Raw genomic sequence first — 20,445 nt, 5'->3', positions numbered from 1 at the left:
TGTCATCAGCATAGCAGTGGTAAGAGAAGCCATGTGCCTGTATGATGGGCCCCAGTGATGTAGTGTATATGGAGAAGAGGAGGGGTCCAAGAACTGATCCCTGAGGAACCCCAGTGGCCAGATGATGTGCTTTGGATACCTCCCCTCCCCAGGCCACCCTGAAAGACCTACCTGTGAGATAGGATTTAAACCAGCAAAGTGGAATCCCTGTGATACCCAGTGATGAGAGGGTGGACAGGAGGATCTGATGATTCACTGTGTCAAAAGCAGCAGAAAGATCCAGCAAAATGAGTACTGATGATCTGGAATCAGCTTTTGCAATCCGCAAGGCTACAGTGACTGACAGTAGTGCAGTTTCAGTTGAGTGGCCACTCCTAAACCCTGACTGGTTAGCATCCAATGAACTGTTCCGCGCGAAAAATAGTGATACCTGGTTAAAAACGACTCGTTCGAGTGTTTTTGCTATGAATGGAAGGAGAGAGATCAGTCTATAGTTATCTATAAGTGAACTGTTTAAAGTAGGTTTTTTGAGCAGTGGGGTTACCCGAGCCTGCTTGAACGCAGTGGGGAAAGTGCCTGTGAGGAGAGATGTGTTGATGATGTGTGTAAGTGCTGGTAAGAGTGTAGGGGAGATTGCTTGGAGATGGTGAGAGGGATAGGATCTAGTGGGCATGTTGTAGGATGGCTGGAGAGGAGAAGTTTGGATACTTCTGCCTCAGAGAGGGGACAGAAGGAGAAGAGTGGGGTGTTAGCTGTGGATGTTGTCTGTATTAGTTCCTGTACGTGTGGAGCTGAGAACTGGCTGCTGATAGTTGTAGTTTTGTCAGTAAAGAATGTGGCGAAATCGTCGGCTGTTATAGAAGTGGTGGGAGGTGGTGTGGGAGGGCAGAGGAGCGAATTGAATGTTTTGAAGAGGTTACGTGTGTGTGGAGCATTGTTGATCTTGTTGTGGAAGTATGAGGATTTGGCAGTATGGACTTGAGCAGAGAAGGATGAAAGCAAAGACTGATACATACTCAAGTCAGATGGATCTTTAGATTTGCGCCATTGTCTCTCTGCTGCCCTGAGTTTGGACCGATGTTCATGGAGAACATCAGATAACCAGGGGTTAGGAGGGGTGGCCCGTGCTGGCCTGGAAGAGAGAGGACATATATAATCTAGGCAAGAAGTTAAAGTAGAGCATAAGGTGTCAGTAGCTGCATTAACCTCTAGAGATGAGAAAAGGGTTGTAGAGGGAAGAGAGGAGGACACTACAGAGGAAAGATGGGAGGGTGAAAGAGAGCGTAGGTTTCGTCTGAAAGTAACAGGTAGAGGGGTTGGAGGTGTACTGGTAGTAAGATGTAGGTTGCATGTAATGAAGAAATGGTCAGAGGTGTGTAGGGGTTTAACCAAACTGTTGTCTGCAACGCAATTGCGTGTGTAAATTAGGTCTAGGTGGTTGCCCGATTTGTGAGTGCTTGTAGTAACAAGGCGTTTGAAATCAAATGAAGCTAGGAGTGAGTGAAAGTCTGCAGCATAAGGCTTGTCCAGGTGAATGTTAAAATCACCAAAGACTAGAAGTGGACTGCCATCCTCTTGGAATGAGGATAGCAGCCCATCCAGCTCATCTAGGAAAGTGCCCAGTTGACAAGGAGGGCAGTAAATGACCACAATGTGGAATTTAATTGGAGCTGTTACTGTGATCGCATGAGATTTGAATGAGTTAAGTTGCATAGCAGAGAGTGGTTAAAGAATTTCCATTTATTAGAAATGAGTATTCCAGTACCCCCACCCCTCCCAGTGTGACGAGGGGTGTGAGAGAAAGAGAAGTTTCTCTCAGCAGGGGTTGCTGAGTCTTCTGGACGAATCCAGGTCTCAGTCAAGCCCAGGATACTAAGTGTCGAATATGTGGAAAAAGGAGAAATGAAATCTGCTTTGTTAACAGCTGACTGGCAATTCCAAAAGGGCCGACAGTAAACGAGAAAGTTTCAGTGGAGGAAGTGACGATAGGGTGAAGGTTGGTAAGATTACGTTGACGTCTGCGTGTGATGTTAGAGGATTGTGTGGAGACAACCGGAATGTATTGAAAACACATGATAGAGGTGGAAAGAGAGGACAAGCAGGGAGTGTATGAAGGGAAAGTAAGAGGAGTACCTAAGTGCGTTGTCGGTTTTGTTGCTCGGTTAAAGTCGCACAGGAAAAAGTCGCAGGTCTTTACCCTCGTCGGTCTTCACACGAGGAGGCTGAATACGATGGCTGAACGCTTCCGCTGACGCTTCCGCGTCAGCTTGCAGATAATGAATATATACACAAGCAAATGATACTGGAGTGATAACAGCTGGGCCCGCCTCCTGACTTAAGCCCAAAGTCTATATCTATGCGAATGCCTTGAATCGAAACTAAGAGCGAGCTGCTTCGCACTTAAGTGCCCGCAGGATTTCAGCAATACTACTTTCAATAAGTGCAATCAAAAGTGCTAATTAAAATGAAACAACAACACTACAAATAGGCAGAGAACGAAAAAATACTTTCTAGCAGTACTTTAATTTAAATAATTTAAACAGTACCTATGGAAATAGTGTATTAAGCAAACACTTACACGCAGTCGCTGTTCCTATCTCCGTGGACAACAGTTTAAGGCTTTGAAAGGAATTAAGGCTTTGAAAAAGTCTTAAGGAGCAGCAAGTCTTAAATTCATATGATTATGGCATTAATTTTCATGAGGGATTGTTTCCTCATGTTTCATTTTAAAGTGAAGCGAAAGTGTAATTTCTGTGCTACATGGCTTAGGTCGCTCAATATTCAGTAAACAATATGCAGTAGATGGCGGTATGTGCTGGTTCATCTGTCAGTCACCCAAAGAAGAACTTCTTGTTGTTTTTTTATAGTAATAAAAATCATTCAGTTCAGTTAGAGAACAGACAATTAAAACTGAAATAATGCACTCAATGCAGTGTGCCGAATGACAGTTACATCACAGATCAGATTTCATTTATCATCTGAAGAGAGTGAATCGAGCTGACTGACAAGAAGAGAGAAAGACAAGACCATGGCGGAAGAGTTTTAAAAATATTTTGGCTTTTGAAAAGCCTTTTGACTCCTGCCATTTATCTAAGGTGATAGCGGAAGTTTCATATTTATTTGGTTCCACAGTGTTTGCTGATTTTTATTTTTTTAAACTGTGAGTTTATATATATATATATATATATTACATCAAGGTGTATGCTGTGCTTCCAAGCTTTCTGATTCGTTTTGCTAATAAACATTCTGTTTCCGCCCCGCGCTCAAGTCACCGGCCTCTCATGTGGCAAGCTATGTTAACATAGAGGACGTTATGGGATTTGATGCCCTTATCCTCTCTCCTTCTCCTTCATCTCCGCCGGTCCCATCCAGCCCTCCTACGTCTCCACTGGTCCCGTCCAGCCCTCCTATGACTCCGCTGGTCCCGTCCAGTCGTCCAGAGCACCCTCCAGAGTAGCCCCTCTAGAGCGCCCTCCAGTGCCAGCGCCCTCCAGAGCGCCCTCCAGAGCGCCCTCCAGAGTGCCCTCCAGTGCCAGCGCCTCCAGAGTGCCCTCCAGAGCCCGCGCCTCTACAGCGCCCTCCAGAGCCCGAGCCTCCAGAGCGCCCTCCAGTGCCAGTGCCTCCAGAGCGCTCTCCAGTGCCAGTGCCTCCAGAGCGCCCTCCAGTGCCAGTGCCTCCAGAGCGCCCTCCAGTGCCAGCGCCTCCAGAGCGCCCTCCAGAGCCTGCACCTCCTAAACTGCCTGCTCCGCCATGGTCTCCCGAACTGTGTGCTCCGCCATGGCTTCCCGATCTCCCTGATCTGCCATGGCTCTTTGAACTGTCTGCTTTGCCATGGCTCCTCGAGCTCCCTGATGTGCTCAGCCATGGCCTCCCGAACTGTCTGCTCCGCCATGGTCTCCAGGATTGTGTGCTCCGCCATGGCTCCCCAAGCTCCCTGATCCGCCATTGCTCCCTGAGCTCCCTGATCCGCCCTGGAGGCCTTCCTTCTCTCCGCCCTGTTTCTGCCCTGCACCAGCCAACCCCCCCCCTCGCCGGTGGATATGTTATGGTGCAAGACGCGCCTTCCGGGAGGGGGGGAGTAATGTTACACCCCTGTGGACTGTTTAGTTTGGTTTCTCTCTCTTGTACCCATATTTGGTCGTTCCTGTTTCCTGTCCTCATTTAGTCATCATTACTTTACCTTGTTTCACCTGTGTCTTAATTAAGTTTATCGTTATCACCTGCCTTTATAAGTTGCATTCTGTTCAGTGTTTGGTGTCCGGTCTCGTCAATGTATGTGTGTTTTTATCCTCCTCCTGTGGAATATAAAAAGGTTTTATCTTTGACCTTCGTCTTTGTTCATTTTTTTTCCTTCAGTTTTGTTTAGTTGGTCTTAAAAAGGTCTTAATAATGTCTTAAATTTACCAGCAGAAATCCTGTATTATGCTCTTTCACAAAGTCTTGATTTTGTTTTGGGAGTGTACTAGAATCTCATGCTTGGTGGTTCGAAAAACACATTATTTTTCACATAATTCATCATTAGCATACCTTTCTCCCTAGCCTGGCACAAAGGGCTCGAGTTCTGGGTTTGATTGGTTAGCTGTCCCAGTGTGTTCTGACTGGTGAACAGCTTAGATGGTGTTTCAGTACGGCCACGCCCCTTGCCAAAGCAGCAAGTTCCATCTGCTAGATTATAGTTAAGGAAATATTAAGGTATAGCTGATGCTACAGTAGTGTTCTATTGTCAGCCTCTGAGATCGCCAATACATTATATTGTCATGCTAATTTTTGTAATTATTTACATACTTATTTTCATTTCCTGAAACCAGCTCCACCACAAGGCTACAAGCAGCCTAATGTTTTTAATATGACTTAATTTGTATTTAATGTGACAACAATTGAATAAAAACGTTGTAAGTTACTAATTCTAATGCTTACATTTCCTTAGTTATTTAAAAAGCAGCTACAGAAAATGAGCAAAGAACATTAACCTTATCAACTTATCACTGATTAGCCTAGTCTAGAGCAAGTTTATGCATTTTAAAAAACACTTGCGTAATAATTGACGCTGTCTACACTGTATGATGAATAAATCTTTTACCACACACTGCACACACGACTGCGGTGCGTTATGGTTCCGACCCAGCCACTGGAGCTGATAGTGGCCACTCTAGTCAATGCTTGTGTTTATACCTGCCGCACTGCAGCTCATTGAAACATCCCAGAAGTGACTTTCTATGTTGCATCGCTAATTCCCCACCTCGTCCCTACCCACCCCCCAACCATTAGAAGTGCCTTAGGCGGGATTTATTTTAATGATATTCTAATGGGCCGCGTTGTGACCTCACAGCACCCGGAAAACAACACTGTAGTCCAAAGGAGCCGTTCGTTGTAGTTCTTGAAAAGGGATTTAAAAAAACAAAAAAACTAAATATCTCCCTTTGGAGTGGACTTTGAAATTTGTAACTTTGTAGATCTTTTTTTATGCCCAAACATACACACCACACACTGACTAAAATTCAAAAAGTTAAAAAGCATAATAGAACCCCTGTAACTATACTCATTCTACTTGACGTAAGTGTGACCTTGGATACTATTTCTCATAAAAGCCTCAGAGAAATTAGCTTCTACTGAAATTTCTAGTTACCCATCTTACCTGGTTTAGATCCTCACTGATCTCACTGGTCACACTCAGTTTGTTCAGTTAAAAAAAAAGAAAAAAATTCCATATTCCTCAGCCGGTATCAATGGTGTTCCTCAGGGCTCTATCCTGGGCCCTCTTTTATTTATTATTTACCTTCTACCACATGGTTATATTTCTATGAAATTTGGAATCATTTTCATTACTTTGGATATGACACACAGATCTACTTATCCTCTAAGCCTATTCCATTCTCCCACCTCCTCTCTTTTGGACTGTTTAGATCAGTGTTACAGTGCCCCCCAACACTGTACATTTTGTGTGTTTCCTTAATCAAACACAACTGATTCTACTCAAGAGCTCATTAGAAGAAACTCTAGGACCTGAAACGGGTGTGTCAGATAAGGAAGACCTACAAAATATGCAGTGCTGGGGGGCGCCCAGGACCAGGGTTGAGAAACACTTGTTTAGATGAAGTAAAATCATGGTTCTCTTGTAATTTTCATAAATTAAATGGAAATAAAAACAGAGGTTAGTACTAAATCCAATTTGACAAAATCTGGCAGTTTTTTCATTGACTATTGATAACTCATAGTTGATAACATAGTTTCTCCATCTTCTCAGGACAAGAGTTTGCGTGTCATCCTTAATAGTAGCCTATCCTTTGAAGCACACGTTAATAATATCACTTGGTCCATATATAATTCCATCTAGGGAATATCAGTCATCTCTATGTCTTACATCTATATGTACTGGTGTTCTTGCAAATACCTTGATCAGTTCACATATTGATTATTGTAATGCTCTCCTCTTTGGTGTACCTCTTAAGCTTCTTCACTTCACTTGGTCCAGAACTCAGCTGCCCTGCCCTGAGTGTTTTGAAGTCTATAAAAATAAAATGCATTTGGTGTCCAATACTGAAAACAAGGAAATTAGCTTCTTGGATTTGTGTATGGATGAATGAATGTTGCTTTGAATATCAGGTCACTTACAGAGCAGGAAGTCCATAGAAGAAGTGATCCGCTTTGCTGCAGAAGAAAGGCTCTGCTTACTGGCTGATGAGGTGAGTTTATCTCAGTTAATATAGCTCTCTGTCAATAAAACACAAATCTTTCTAAAGCTGTAGATCAGGGGTGTCCAGTTTAGTATGGGGGGGGGGAACTATGCAAATGGATTAAGACCATAAGACCATGAACATACACATTCATTTATTCATTCATTCATTCTTTTAATATTTATTATTATTATTATTATTAAAGATACATAACTGGTTCTGACCCAGAAGTGAACTGTGGATTTACACATGAAATTATAGCGATGTTTTTTTTTTTAAAAAAAACATATTTTTTCTTTCTTTCTTTCTTTTTTTTTTTTTTTTTTTTTGGTTAATTTGAATATTCATGCACAAATATACTATAAACAGACAAAAGATGTAGTAACTGATAACAAATAAATTCTACATAAAGTCCACATTTAAAAAAGGAGAAGTCCTCATTTCACTCTGCTGCCACCTGTTGATGAAGCATTGCAGACTCAGGCTGCTGATCTTCTTTTTCATCTGAAAGTGAACATTTATTCTGGTATGAAAATATTTAATTTGAAAACATTACAGGGGAATGTTCATGCCATGTTCATGCAACATTCCAATGAACTTAATACTGGTTTATATACTCAGTTTATATGCTATTTGAAATCACTTGATATACTAAAATTTAAATTCTAGTGAATATTTACATTTTTAAATATTTATTATTTTTGCTGTAGTTCTTGTAAAATTTGAAATTTCAAAGAATTTCGTATTTTTATTTTAAATATATATTATATTAAAACACAGTAACACTGGAAATTTTTGTAAAGTGGTCCTGAAGGAGCAGGATTGGAAACCCCTGCTCTAAAACTCTCCTTTGACATGTTTGCTCATTTGTTTCTCTTCAGGTGTATCAGAGCTGTGTGTATGGAGACGATACTGAGTTTTATTCCTATAAGAAGGTGTTATCAGAAATGGACTCCAATATTTCCAGCACTGTAGAACTGGCCTCCTTCAATTCTGCCTCCAAGGGCTTCATGGGAGAGTGAGTAGTTCTGTGCTCCTGAATGTTATGAGGGGCACCTATTGTATCTGTTGATATCTCTATAAATATAATCAAACCATATCATTCCCCATATTAGTTTGGTTTTTACGGTTGCACTTTATTAAAATTATCACCAAATTAGCTAAATAGCAAATCTGTGTTAGTCTTCTCTGATTGTTCTTTGCGTCCAGGTGTGGTCTTCGCGGTGGCTACATGGAGCTGGTGAATCTCGACCCTGCGGTGATGAAATACACTCATACACTGTTTTCCATTGCACCCTGCCCACCTGTTGTTGGACAAATTGCACTTGATCTCATGGCAGATCCTCCAAAACCTGGTGATGCTTCATTCCCCACCTTCTCTGAGGTTGGTGTGATACATATTAGTACTTAAAGTGCTCTTTTTATGATGTTTTATTGTTTAATGATTAAGCTCTAGCAGACAAGTTACACTGATAAAATATATCAACCGAAACAAATAGTTGTTTTAATGAGAAAGCAGTTTTTACCCTATAAATTTATCCTAAATTATAGAATATATAATCAAACACAACTACCTCATCAAGGTGTTCAGGATTACTAGAACATGACAGACAGATGTAATGGTTCCAACTGAACGACGTCTTTTAGAGACTCACATGTATAAGTGACCTGATGTAAAAGAACTTATAAAAGTTTAAAAGTGTTAGTATCAGTTAAAAATATTAGTCAAATCCCATTGTCTCTCTATCACAGCTTCTTGACTTTGAATTTGACTAAATTATTTTTTTTTATTAGGAGGTCCAGTCCATTAAAAATATGATACGTAAAAACACTGGTCGGATTCAGGAGGTCTTTGCTGAGCTGCCGGGGATCAGCTGCCACCCACTGAAGGCCGGGCTTTTTGTCTTCCCCTGTCTACACTTCCCCCCGAAGGCAATAAAATGGGCCAAGGTGTGTTTTCTGTGTACTGCACCAGTCTGTAAATGACTGAATTAAAAGTGCTGTTGTTAATTAGAAGTCAGAGCAGATATCCATGACCTCAAGCTTACGAGAGGCTCAATAAAAACCATTTTGGGTTCCCCAGATAACCTTTCTGTGAACAGTTCCTAAAAAAAATATATATATATATATCGTAGTGTGAAGAATATTTGAATAATCTAAACACCTTTAAACTAAAAATAATCTTTTGTGATGTTAAAGGTTCTTTATGGAACCATCAGTGCCAATAAAGAAACTTTATTTTTAGAGTTTAAGTCACTCATGTGATGTGTTTTGTAATGGTGAGGTCAGAAACCTTATGTTATCCCAATCAGGAGGTTGTGGCATGACCGATGTAATCAAGACCACACAAGAAATATCACCATGCATCACCAGTCACCATAAACTCTGAATACCTGATTAACCAGAGTCGCAGCAGTGAACAAATCTCATTATCTGACAGTACTAAAATGCAGTAATCAGACTGTGTTTCTGATGTTTTCTCTTTTGTCATGTTTTCCTACAGTTAAAAAAAGTTGTTTTCTCTTCGTAGAAAAGACAGATGGAACCAGACATGCTGTACTGTTTGCATTTGCTAGAGGAAACAGGTCTGCATGTGAGGCCGGGCTGTGAATACGGACAGAGAAAGGACAGCCATCACATCAGGTTTGTGCACTGCCACTGTTATCAGTTACTGCATAAATGTGAATAATTACCTCATACAAAACACTTAAAATCATGCTGTAAGATGTAAATTTGTCAATTACAGCCAGTTAGTCTTACCACAGTAGCCATAAACTAAACATTAGCTTGATTGGTTTTTCAGAGCACCCCATAGATTCTCAGTAAAAACCAGTTGTTATTGTTTCTCAGGCTTTTTGTGGGAACTCAAGAGAACATAATGGAAGAAGCTCTGCAAAGACTGAAGACGTTCCACATGCGATTCATGAAGGAGTTTTCTTAGTGTCATCTTCAGATTATGAGATCTGTTTGACCCTTGAATGCATGAATGTTTCACCAATCAGCAACACAAAATATATATCTATCACGGATGGATCTCTAAACTGCACCAACAGTATACAACTGTTCTGATATTTTAATAATAATAAAGTAATAAAATAAAAATGTGTTGTTGTCTGTTGAAACTTTGAAGTGTGTTTTGAACAACTGCTTCACCACCATCATCTCTTACGTTCAGTTACTTTCAGCTTCTGCCTCATATTGGGGATCTGAACCTTTCAATACAGTAATTTCAAAATGTTTTAATTTTCATCATTTTGAAAATCATTGTCATGTTTGCAGACAGTTTTGTCATCATATCCACCAGTAAAGTCTGCAAAGTCTACATCCGTTGTCAAATCTATTCTCGTGTAGCTGCACCTGTGAATAGATATGCATTCTGGGTTGAACGCAGTTCTTACAATTAAGAAGCAGAAAGAAAAAAAAAGAACCACTAACAATGTTCTGTTTTAGTTTTTATTAGGCTGTCATAAAATTGCACTGTAACGTAAAAAAGTTACATCTTTATCATGTTTACATCTTTATTAAGATGTTACAAAAAAGATGTAATTACACAATTACTTTAACACTCTTTCTTCAGACTCATAAACCAGTAACACTTTAGGAAACTGTTCCATCATTAATGAATAATCACACAGGAACAAATGAATAACACAATATTAAGACTTTAGTAATTACTGTGAACTACAAGAATCTCTGATTAATGAATTAGTAATTAATAGTGCTTAGTCCAATGTGGTAGTTCATTATTAGACACTGTTAATCACTACTGTTTTTTTCAAAGGACTACTAAGAACTACTGTATACAGTTTAATAATTAATATGAATAATCCATAATGCATCATTAATTCTAAAGTGAATGTCATGGTAACCCACTAGTAATGATTCAAGTGTATTATCAAATCCTTCAGAAGGGATTACTAATTATTTGGATCAGTATGGATCTGACTGATCTGAAACTGAAGGTCATGATAACTCTGTAGGAATCACTGAAATCATTTTAAACTTTTAAGGGTTTTGTAATAGAGTACTTAAGTAAAGCAGAATACTGACTGAATGATCTTCCCAGCACAATCCAGAATGCAGAGTCCTTGACAGATGAAAACTAATCTCTTCCTTAATCCCTGTTCTAGCTTGTATTAATCTGAACAAATTCTGAAACTTTGTATTAAAAGTACTTATTATTTAGGAATTATTTAAGTCTTTCCTGGTGTATTACTGACAAACAGCACGGGTCATTGTGTCACTCAGTGTCATATAAAATATCTAGACAGTCTCTGTCTCTCATCTGCACCACTTACAAAGACTAATACTCCAGAAGTCACATAAGACATACACTTATTTTTATACTAATACTGGCATTGAAAAGTTTGGGGTTGATAAGATTTTAAGAATATGATAAGAACAAATTTGCATTTGTTTGATCAAAAATACAGCAAAAACTCTGAAATATTATTACAATTTAAATAGCTGTTTTCTACATAAACATGAAATTGTAATTAATTGATGTGATCAAAGCTGCATTTTCAGCATCATTACTTCAGTCTTAAATATCACATGATCCTTCAGAAATCATTCTAATATGCTGATTTGCTGCTCAACAAACAATCCTGATTATTAGTACACTGTTAGCGATTTCTGTAAATTGCACAGTATTTAACTAATATGAACTGTACTTTACTGTAGAACAGTTATACAGTATGATACTGTATTTTAAAGTTGCATTATGGGAAATATCCTTTTGGCGCCATTAAAATACAGTATTTTTCTTTTACTGTAAATCCAAATACAGTAAAAAAAAAAAAAAAAAAAAAAAAAGAGCGCGAAATGTGACCAACGACAGAAAGGCTGTATCAAAAATGTAAAAGGTGTGCATTATAGCTGACACCTACATGAACACTTTACAGTTGGTTGTGTAACTGTAAATCATTCGCTATAAATGCTATTGAAGTTAGAAAAGTGTACACTAATGTCGTATGTAACTTTAGAGACGGTCCCTAAATTTGCGAATATCCAACGTCCAACGTCAAGCCAACTTTATGCCAGTAGAAAACGAAGACGCACACACAAGAACCTTGCAGCTGCCATCAAACGTATGTACAGTATTCCTGCTTTTTAATTACATATTTAATGTCAGTGTATTTTGGGGTTATTAACGGTTTAATTAAAAAGAAAATTATAATAAAAATGCTGTCTCTTCACAACGCGCAGTCACACTTTACAGTGTACGTCGATGGTAGAGAGCTTTGTGGCGGACACTCATTTTAGATTGAGGAGAACGTTCTGTGCAAAACAAATATCTTTATTTCTTTTCTTTCCTTTTTTGTAGGAAGTTTTACCGTCAAAGCGTGAACATAAACAGGTCTTTGTCTTGGTTTTGACCACTTTGCTAGCAGGTGAGTTTTTATGTGAATTGGTATGAAATTGTTGACCAAGAATCCAGGCTTTTAAAGGTTTAAAGCTGGTTTAAAATAGTCATTTCGCTGTGGTTTTTAATCACTATGAAATCGCTTAATGCTTACGTTACCTATTAACCTATGGGATTATTTTTGTGCCAATAAGAATGAACGTAACTTTGTAAAACTGAACATAACTTTCCAAGAAACGATCAAAAATATGCCACTGCAAAAGAAGAAAAACACAATGAAAATGAAAAAATGAACTCAGTCGCACGAATTTAACATGCTCTTCAAATATGCTTCATTCTTTGTTAATGATTTTCAAAGAATCGTTTTCGCGAATCATGGATTCTGAATGCGTTGCCACAGCTTTCGCTTACGCTTCGCAAATTTTCGTTTGCTGTTTTGGCACAAACCTCTCGTGGGGGCGGGCTTAACAGCGATCTACTCTGATTGGCTAATGAGCTTTTGATGGACAGTTGCTCTCTGACCTGGAATCACAGACGGTGACGTCAGTGGCGCGCATATTGCGGTGTGCAATACGTCGTGCTTTGTTTATATTAAGTATTAATGTTATTAGTATTTCACCTACGGTCGTCTCTTAGTTTCTAAAGATGAGCTCCCAGGAGAGACACGGAGCGGCATCATCTTCCACCTCAGCTTGTCCCTCAGGGCAGCTTGAAGTAAGTTAGTGTTGCTAAAGTAACGTTAATCAATAACATCGATAAAAGTTTTATTCATGTACAGTGTGCAACAGTTCTGATAGTTTCTATAAACAAAGCACGACGTATTGCACACAGCAACAACTTTCCAATATGCGCGCCACTGACGTCACCGTCTGTGCTTCCAGGTCAGAGAGCAACTGTCCATCAAAAGCTCATTAGCCAATCAGAGTAGATCGCTGTTAAGCCCGCCCCCACGAGAGACAACAAACGAAAATTTGCGAAGCGTAAGCGAAAGCTGTGGCAACGCATTCAGAATCCATGATTCGCGAAAACGATTTTTTGAAAATCATTAACAAAGAATGAAGCATATTTGAAGAGCATGTTAAATTCGTGCGACTGAGTTCATTTTTTCATTTTCATTGTGTTTTTCTTCTTTTGCAGTGGCATATTTTTGATCGTTTCTTGGAAAGTTACGTTCAGTTTTATAAAGTTACGTTCATTCTTATTGGCACAAAAATAATCCCATACATTTAATGCTAATGTTAGCATAAAACCCGCAATGTTCGTCTGTAAACACTGTGGCGTCTCTGTGGAGACATTATATGCATCTATTAATCATGCCAAAGCAGGCAAACGCTTGGCGAATTCCAGGTTTTCGTGTAACGTTACAGTGCCTGAATGCTCATGCACGTTCTTAAGCCTCTGCACTTCAGTCGCACATGAACCACAAAACTAGTGAACTGATCTGAACACCATCTCATCTGAACTCTAGAGGCAGCGCGGAAGGTTGTACATTCGTGTCGACTAAATTCTTCAGCATTTGTGAACACTGGACACCTAAGATGGCACATTCGAGATGGTAAGAAAAAACTTAATGTCCAGTTAGTAACTGTAAAAAGTATTTTAGAGTAAAGTCATCATTTTTAGCACACAGCATAAATGTGATTTTAAGAAATCTGTGTAGATATTAATGTTACTGTGCTTTCTGCTGCTGTGCCAGATGTGAATACTGATGTAACTGTCCCGTTGTTGATGGCCCACTTTAAAAGAAGCAGAGGATTTGCTGTTCCTTTTGGCCAGTGTAAGTTTTTTTTTTTTTTTTTTTCATTTGTATAATTGACTACTGATAATTTCTATAATGGACACTTAGGAAAACTGTGTGTGTGTGTGTGTGTGTGTGTGTGTGTGTAGGTCACAACAACAGCAGCAGATGCAAAGACTAGGCTTTCACTTCCTTCTACTCTGATCAACCTTGGTAAGATCCTTTAGTACGTTTTAGTGATGTTAAAGGGATGGTTTTTAAAAATAAACCTTTTGTCACAATTTATTCATGACTATCTATATCTAACTTTCTACCTAGCATCTTCTCAAATACATTTTGAATAACAAGGGTAGGTAAATCATAATAGAATTGTCATTTTTGGGTGAACAATCCTTTTGAACTAATGAGAAAGGCTCCAACATCTACATCTACTTTTACTGACACCATAATCAAATGTGAAAAGTTTTTTTTTTTTGTTTTTTTTTTGTAAAGTCACAAATATCACTATAAAAAAACATGAACACAATAAATTAATTAATTGACTTTTTTTTTTTTTTTTTTTTTTAGGAGATTAAATTCTACACAGCAAAAAAAATGGATCCTGGCGACTGAAAGCAAAGTCTTCTTTCCTGTGATTGACCTACCAGATACGTCCTCTGCATTTGCTGTTCTCTTCGTTTATGTGCTTAAGATCGAGTACTAAGTGGAAGCCACTACTTTGTTGTTTATTTAGAGGTAAGTACATCTTGCAATATGCTGTAATATTAAGTAAACATTAAAAGGGAAAAAGAAAAATGAAAACCATGTACATCTGGGATGGCATGACGGTACGTTATGAGAGAATTTGCATTTTTGAGTAAACAATCCCTTAAAGGAATAATCCACCCAAAAATGAAGAGTCAGAGGAAAGTCTTTCACAAGGCTTAATTTGCCCATCAATATTGCTCACTCAAAAATACAAAATTCTCTCATTACTTACTCACCCTCATGCCATCCTGGATGTACATGACTTTCATTCTTCTGTGGAACACGAACAGAGATTTTTAGAAAAATAATCCATCTATGTGAGTCCATATAATGCTAGTGGATAAGTCCCTCAAAGTTGATGCTTCACAACATGCTCACTTTTACGTCAAACAAACACATGTAGGACACTTGCCTTGAAGCAGTGGTTTATATTATTAATTTTTAAAAAATATTTAAACATTTCTCACACAAACCTATCATTTTGCTTCAGATGAGGGTGAGTAAATGTTGAGAGAATTATAATTTTTGGGTGTTGTCTTCTTGGCATGGAGTAACGATAAATGACAATTTGAGTTAAAATAAAATTCTGTTTATTCTTCTTATGAATTCATAACAGTATTTTTGTAGATTTCTAGATCAGCAAAAGTAGTGGGAAGATGGTGCAAAGAAGAAACTCTGGCCTGAACCCTCATTTCAGCGGGCAAAACTATTAATCCACTACAGCCAAATGCATTTTACTCAGGAGAGTTTTTGTGAATTTGAATGTTTTTAATATTGTTCTTATGATTGGATTTATTCCTAATTTTTTTTATTTTATTTTTTTTTAATTGCTGTAATATACAAATATTTATGTATACGTTCTTGAAAAATGCTTCTCGTGTGTAACAAAAGTTTGAGTTTTATTTAAAGCTTCACTGTCATTGCTGTTCACTGTTATCATAGTATGTTGTGCTTTGGATAAATGTTAAGAATTTTTCTAGCTATAACAGTTAAAGTGGTAAGTGCTGTAATATATATACAATAGTTTGTAATAGTGTTTTGTTTGAGTCTTAACTGAATCTGTGAAAATGTTAATGTTATTGCAAGGTTTATTGCAACAATTGAACAATTAAAAACATTAAAAGTATCATAGTTGTCATTGCTTATTTTTATTTAATTTTTTTTTCTTGTATATATATATATACAAGAATAAAATTATATATACCATAAAATTACTGTATATTTTACAAGTAAAATACAGTAAAAAGTACAGTTAAAAACTGCACAAGTGTGGTATAATACTGTAAATACATTTACAGCAAGTTAAATGGTACTGTAAATATAAATACAGTAGCGAACTGCTGCCAGTAAGTTACTGTAATTTCTACAGGAAATTTTTTACAGTGTAGTGTTTATATTATTATTAATATTGGGAAGCTGTGATGCCCAATATTTTTGTGGAAACGGTCATACGTTTTATTTTTCAGAATTCACAGATTAACAGAAGGTTCAGCATAAATAAAATGAACTGCATTTAGTTGAAATAGAAATCTTTTGTAATATTATGAATGTCTTTACTATCAGTTTTGATCTTTGATTCAGCCTTGCTAAATAAAAATGTAAATTACACTGACTCAAACTTATAAACAGTAGTGTGTGAATGTTTCAGTTTCTCGTCATTATCATTGTTTGGTTCAGTGTGTGTTTCTGATTGGTCAGTAGGCAGCAGTGGGTGTGGCCCAGAGAAACCCAGTGTCAGCGACATTATTAACCTTAAGATGTTGCAATGTGGAGAATCCAAACTGAAATCAAGTAGCATGCAGGTAATGATTACATACATTCACATTCTGGAAACTAGCAAATGCAGACGGATTGTAAATAAGTGGCCTGCATCCACATAATCATGAACCACACACTCCCACAGACAACTTTAAATATTACAAAACCTTTAAAGAAAGTGATCACAAATAGAAAGATTAAATAAAAACACATTACAGGTATATTTGTATAACTGTGAATCCCCAAATGTAGATCTGTCAACCAAGTTTAATATCAGCACACAAACTGTGCTGCAGGCGTTTGATGGGAATGGGATGGGATTTTATGGCCAAGCAGCTGCATGACGTCTGACATCACCAAATACAATGCCAAGCGTTGGATGATGGAGTGTGCAAAGTACACAGATACTGGACTCTGGGGCAGTGGAAACCTGTTCTGTGGAGCGACCAATCACACAGTCTGATGGATGAGTCTGGGTTTGATGGATGCCAGGAGAACAACTATTGTTAACAAAATTATGTCCGCTGTAAACTGGAATGAACTGGAATGAACCAGCCCTGCTCTACAAACATCAGTGCCTGACCTCACAAATGCTCTACTGGATGAATAAGCAAAAACTCCCACAGAAACACGCCAAAATCTTTTTGAAAAACTTTCACAGAATAACAGAAGCTATGTTATAGCGGCAAAGGGAGACCAGCTCCACATTACTGTCTGTATTTACAATGCAATGTCATTAAAGTTCCTGATGGTATCAGACTCAGGTGTCCCAGTACTTTTGTCTATGTCGTGTGTGTCTTTCTTACTTGACTTACTATTAGGCTTATACTATGCATATGAATTTAAAAATGCTTATTTGAGACATGATTCCAGATATGATCTTAATTCTGATGATGATTTTCATTCAAGTTGAGCAGGGAATAGTCTTTTATTGATCCCAAAATGTCTTTGTTAATGGCTCACGGAGCCTGACCCACTCTTGGGACTTTGCTCCTCTAAGAAAAATCCCCATCCCCAACCCCCACAGGACCAAAGATTCAGGTTTAATAACTAAAGGCATAAAGAATAACTGTGAAGATTCTGAATTCAATTGGTCCGGGAATAGAAGCCATCAGACAAAGGACAAAGGTTAACTAACTGAGTAAATTAGACAACATAGAAAATACAATTCAAAGTCCTAACTCTGATAAACAAGGATGTCCTTCCTGAGAAAGATCAGTCCATTGGTGAAGAACTATTTTCAATCAGGGAATGATGTTTTATTGAGACGTGCGGCACAGATCACAGCTGAAATACAACAGGTGTATTATTACTTTGATGTTAGTCTCATCTGTTTTTTTTTTTTTTTTTTCTATTAATGTATTAATAAGTACTTTGGTGCAGATTCACCTAACACTAAACAGAAATTAGGCAGAAGGCAACATGGATAGATTGTATGACATGCCCTCATTTCTGGAAAGCATGTCATTTTTTAGTGTTTCACTTTATTGCCATTTTTGCTCACTGTTTGTATCATATTGGAATTAGATAACTAGGTGACTCATATCCTGTCATTTTTTTAAAGCAATACCTTAATTTTGTGGTTACGCACAACAACATATTGTCCTTTTTTGACTCATCTGATTTTTATCTCAACTGATTTTAGGGCAAGAGAAGAAACTATAAAGAGGTGCTTGATTTGTCTTCTGGGGATCTGCACAGAGGAGGAATAAAACCCATCACTTTTGTTCGTCAAGTGAGTAGAACATTTATATCAGTCAGAGAAGAAAATAAAACACTGAAAATATAATTAAAAGAATTTACAAAAAATGAAAATATGAATTATTAATAATAGTATTAATACTTCGACTATAATTCCATCAATGCAAATAGTGGTTGAGAAAAGCACAGAAACAGTTAGTCACTCAGTAGGACACACGCACTGATCTTACTTCTATCATGACAACTCTCTGAGAGTTTGGCATGGTAATGTACGATAATGTTATTGTATTTGGTCTTGGTGGAATAGATCTGCTAAACTGCTACTGCAGCAGAGCAAGTACAGAGACCGAGACTACTACCAATAAATCCACAACATGCTGCTGTGAGCATGTAAGAAAAACTGCTGCTACACATACTGTATAGCATATATGAAATAACCCCCAACAAAGCAGGACATGCTGAAATGGACAACACAATACAAGTATTTGAATGTTGAGCAGTTGAGAATGTTGAGCAGCAAGCTCATTGGCTGCTGATACAGTAAGAACCAATCAGATGTGCCATGTGATAATGATGTCATTATGTCAGATTGAGTTAGACCAGGGGTTTTCAAACCTGCTCTGAAGGCCCCCCAACCCTGCACATTTTGACTGTCAAAGTGCTGTGGATGAGTGGATGCAATCGATGTAATGTCTCTGTTCACTCCTTCAGGGAACGGGGGTTATATATGTAACCAAGACGTTCTTTATACAGAAAGAAGTAAAAGGAGCAAGTCCATAATCGATACTTCTGCTTCTTGAATTCTCACTAGGGCCAAAGACTATAACCTCGGTTTTTGATTCTTTCAGAAATAAGACATTTTGAGAGAACCATGTTTTCATGTCATCAAGGCAAGCAAAAAGAGATTCCAGAGCAGCACATATATTCCGTTTCAGAGGCAGATAAATTTGGGTATCATATGCATAGCAGTGAAATGATACCATGCTGTCTGAAAATAGAGCCCAAAAGAAGTAAATACAAAGAAAAAAAGAATGGGTGCGAGAATAGATCCCTGCGACACTCCACAAGAGAGTTTAGCAGGGAACAAGGAAAAATTACCCAAACTGACAGAGAAACTTCTATTCTAGATGCCCACTAGATATTCTATTCAAGATAAAAGAATTCTGTGATCAACTGTATAAATAGCCGAGGTTAAGTCTAATGGAATTAGGATAACAGAGTCACCAGAATCAGTTGCCAACTGTCACACGGACGGTCTCTGTGGCTCCCTCTATTCCCCACCAGCGGGAACCCTCACCGGAGTTCTAAGACTACCTTTCCCATAATTCCGTGCCTGGGACTGCCACTTCCGGTTCCGGGTCTCCCGGTTCACTTCCTCTTTGTCGGCCATTTTACAGCGTTGCGCGGGCTGGTGCTTCGCGAAGTTTTGTTAGTCATGCTCTCAATCCTAAGCGTTCTTTCCTCGGACTGCCTACTCGTTGCCAACCGGACTGTTTATCGTGTGTGTGAACCTTTGCCTGCCTTTAACCGACCCTTGCGCTCCCCTTGGATTATTCCCTTTGATCGCCGCCGGCCCCGACCTACTGCATGGACTTTGACTACCCGATTGGATTTACCTTCACCACACCTGTCCGCCGTTGTTGACCCGAGCTTGTTGTTTACGTCTGAGTGTTTAATAAAGCTGTTGCAAATGGATCCAACGCCTCCGGATTCTTCCGTGACTCCGTTACAGAAAACTTCGCCACCGACGGATCCAGCGACAGCAGGTCAGATCGCTTCCGAAGTCTCCGCCCAGGCCACAATGTTGACACGCCACCAACAGCAACTGGAGCATCTGACCGCCCTAACCGAGCAGCTAGTGCGGGCCGTACAGGGACTGCAGGTCGCTACACCGCCAGCAGCACCTCCTCCTACTGCCAGCCCGCCCCCCCGCCGCACCTCCAGTCACCGCGAGTCCCCGACTGGCTTTCCCCGAAAAGTTCGACGGTACACCAGGCAAGTGCAAGGGGTTCCTTCTGCAGTGTACTTTGTTTGTCAACCAACAGCCACATCTTTACCCCACCGACGAGGGGCGGATTGCGTTTGTTTGCTCTCTGCTTACTGGGAAGGCGTTGGAGTGGGCCACCGCAGTATGGGACCTTGGGCAGCCTACCTTCCCCTCTTTCGCCGCCTTCCTTCGGAGTTTCAAGGAGGTCTTTCAGCCCAGCCCAGAGAGCAGCGAGGCTGGGGAACAGATTATGGCTCTGAGGCAAGGACGTCGCACCGCGGCGGAGTACGCACTGGACTTTCGTACGCTGGCAGCACAGAGCGGTTGGAACGATGGACCCCTCAAGCTTCACTACCGTAAGGGATTACAGCCGGACTTACAGGTGGAGCTGGCCTGTCGGGATGAGAACCTGTCTCTCAGCCAGTATATAGAGCTGTCCATCCGCGTAGACAACGTCATGCGTGCCCGCAAGCCA

The 20,445-nt window shown here is 39.2% G+C and overlaps 2 protein-coding genes across 5 annotated transcripts in view; one reads left to right on the top strand and one right to left on the bottom strand.

Moving 5' to 3' along the window:
- Nucleotides 1-20,445, bottom strand: part of LOC127173276 (tripartite motif-containing protein 16-like) — a 100,611-nt gene that overhangs the window by 15,951 nt on the left and 64,215 nt on the right. The gene's annotated exons all lie outside the window — the stretch shown is intronic.
- Nucleotides 1-20,445, top strand: part of LOC127173342 (alanine aminotransferase 2-like) — a 76,905-nt gene that overhangs the window by 16,877 nt on the left and 39,583 nt on the right. The window contains exons 6-11 of one of the 3 annotated variants that reach the window (XM_051123168.1): nt 6,604-6,683; nt 7,556-7,692; nt 7,884-8,058; nt 8,469-8,624; nt 9,205-9,317; nt 9,525-9,799. The exons of 1 other annotated variant lie outside the window; for it this stretch is intronic. In XM_051123168.1, the coding sequence (XP_050979125.1) occupies nt 6,604-6,683; nt 7,556-7,692; nt 7,884-8,058; nt 8,469-8,624; nt 9,205-9,317; nt 9,525-9,615 (752 nt within the window). In that variant the 3' untranslated portion in view covers nt 9,616-9,799. Of the gene's footprint in view, nt 1-6,603; nt 6,684-7,555; nt 7,693-7,883; nt 8,059-8,468; nt 8,625-9,204; nt 9,318-9,524; nt 9,800-20,445 lie in introns of those variants that run through there. One more of the 3 variants, XM_051123183.1, reaches the window with a different exon arrangement.

The sequence above is a fragment of the Labeo rohita genome, chromosome 2 (genome assembly GCF_022985175.1).
Source record: "Labeo rohita strain BAU-BD-2019 chromosome 2, IGBB_LRoh.1.0, whole genome shotgun sequence".
In the NCBI taxonomy this organism is placed as follows: Eukaryota; Metazoa; Chordata; class Actinopteri; order Cypriniformes; family Cyprinidae; genus Labeo; species Labeo rohita.
The sequence above is the reverse complement of the archived record's forward strand: the minus strand, read 5'-3'. Positions and strand labels throughout refer to the sequence as shown.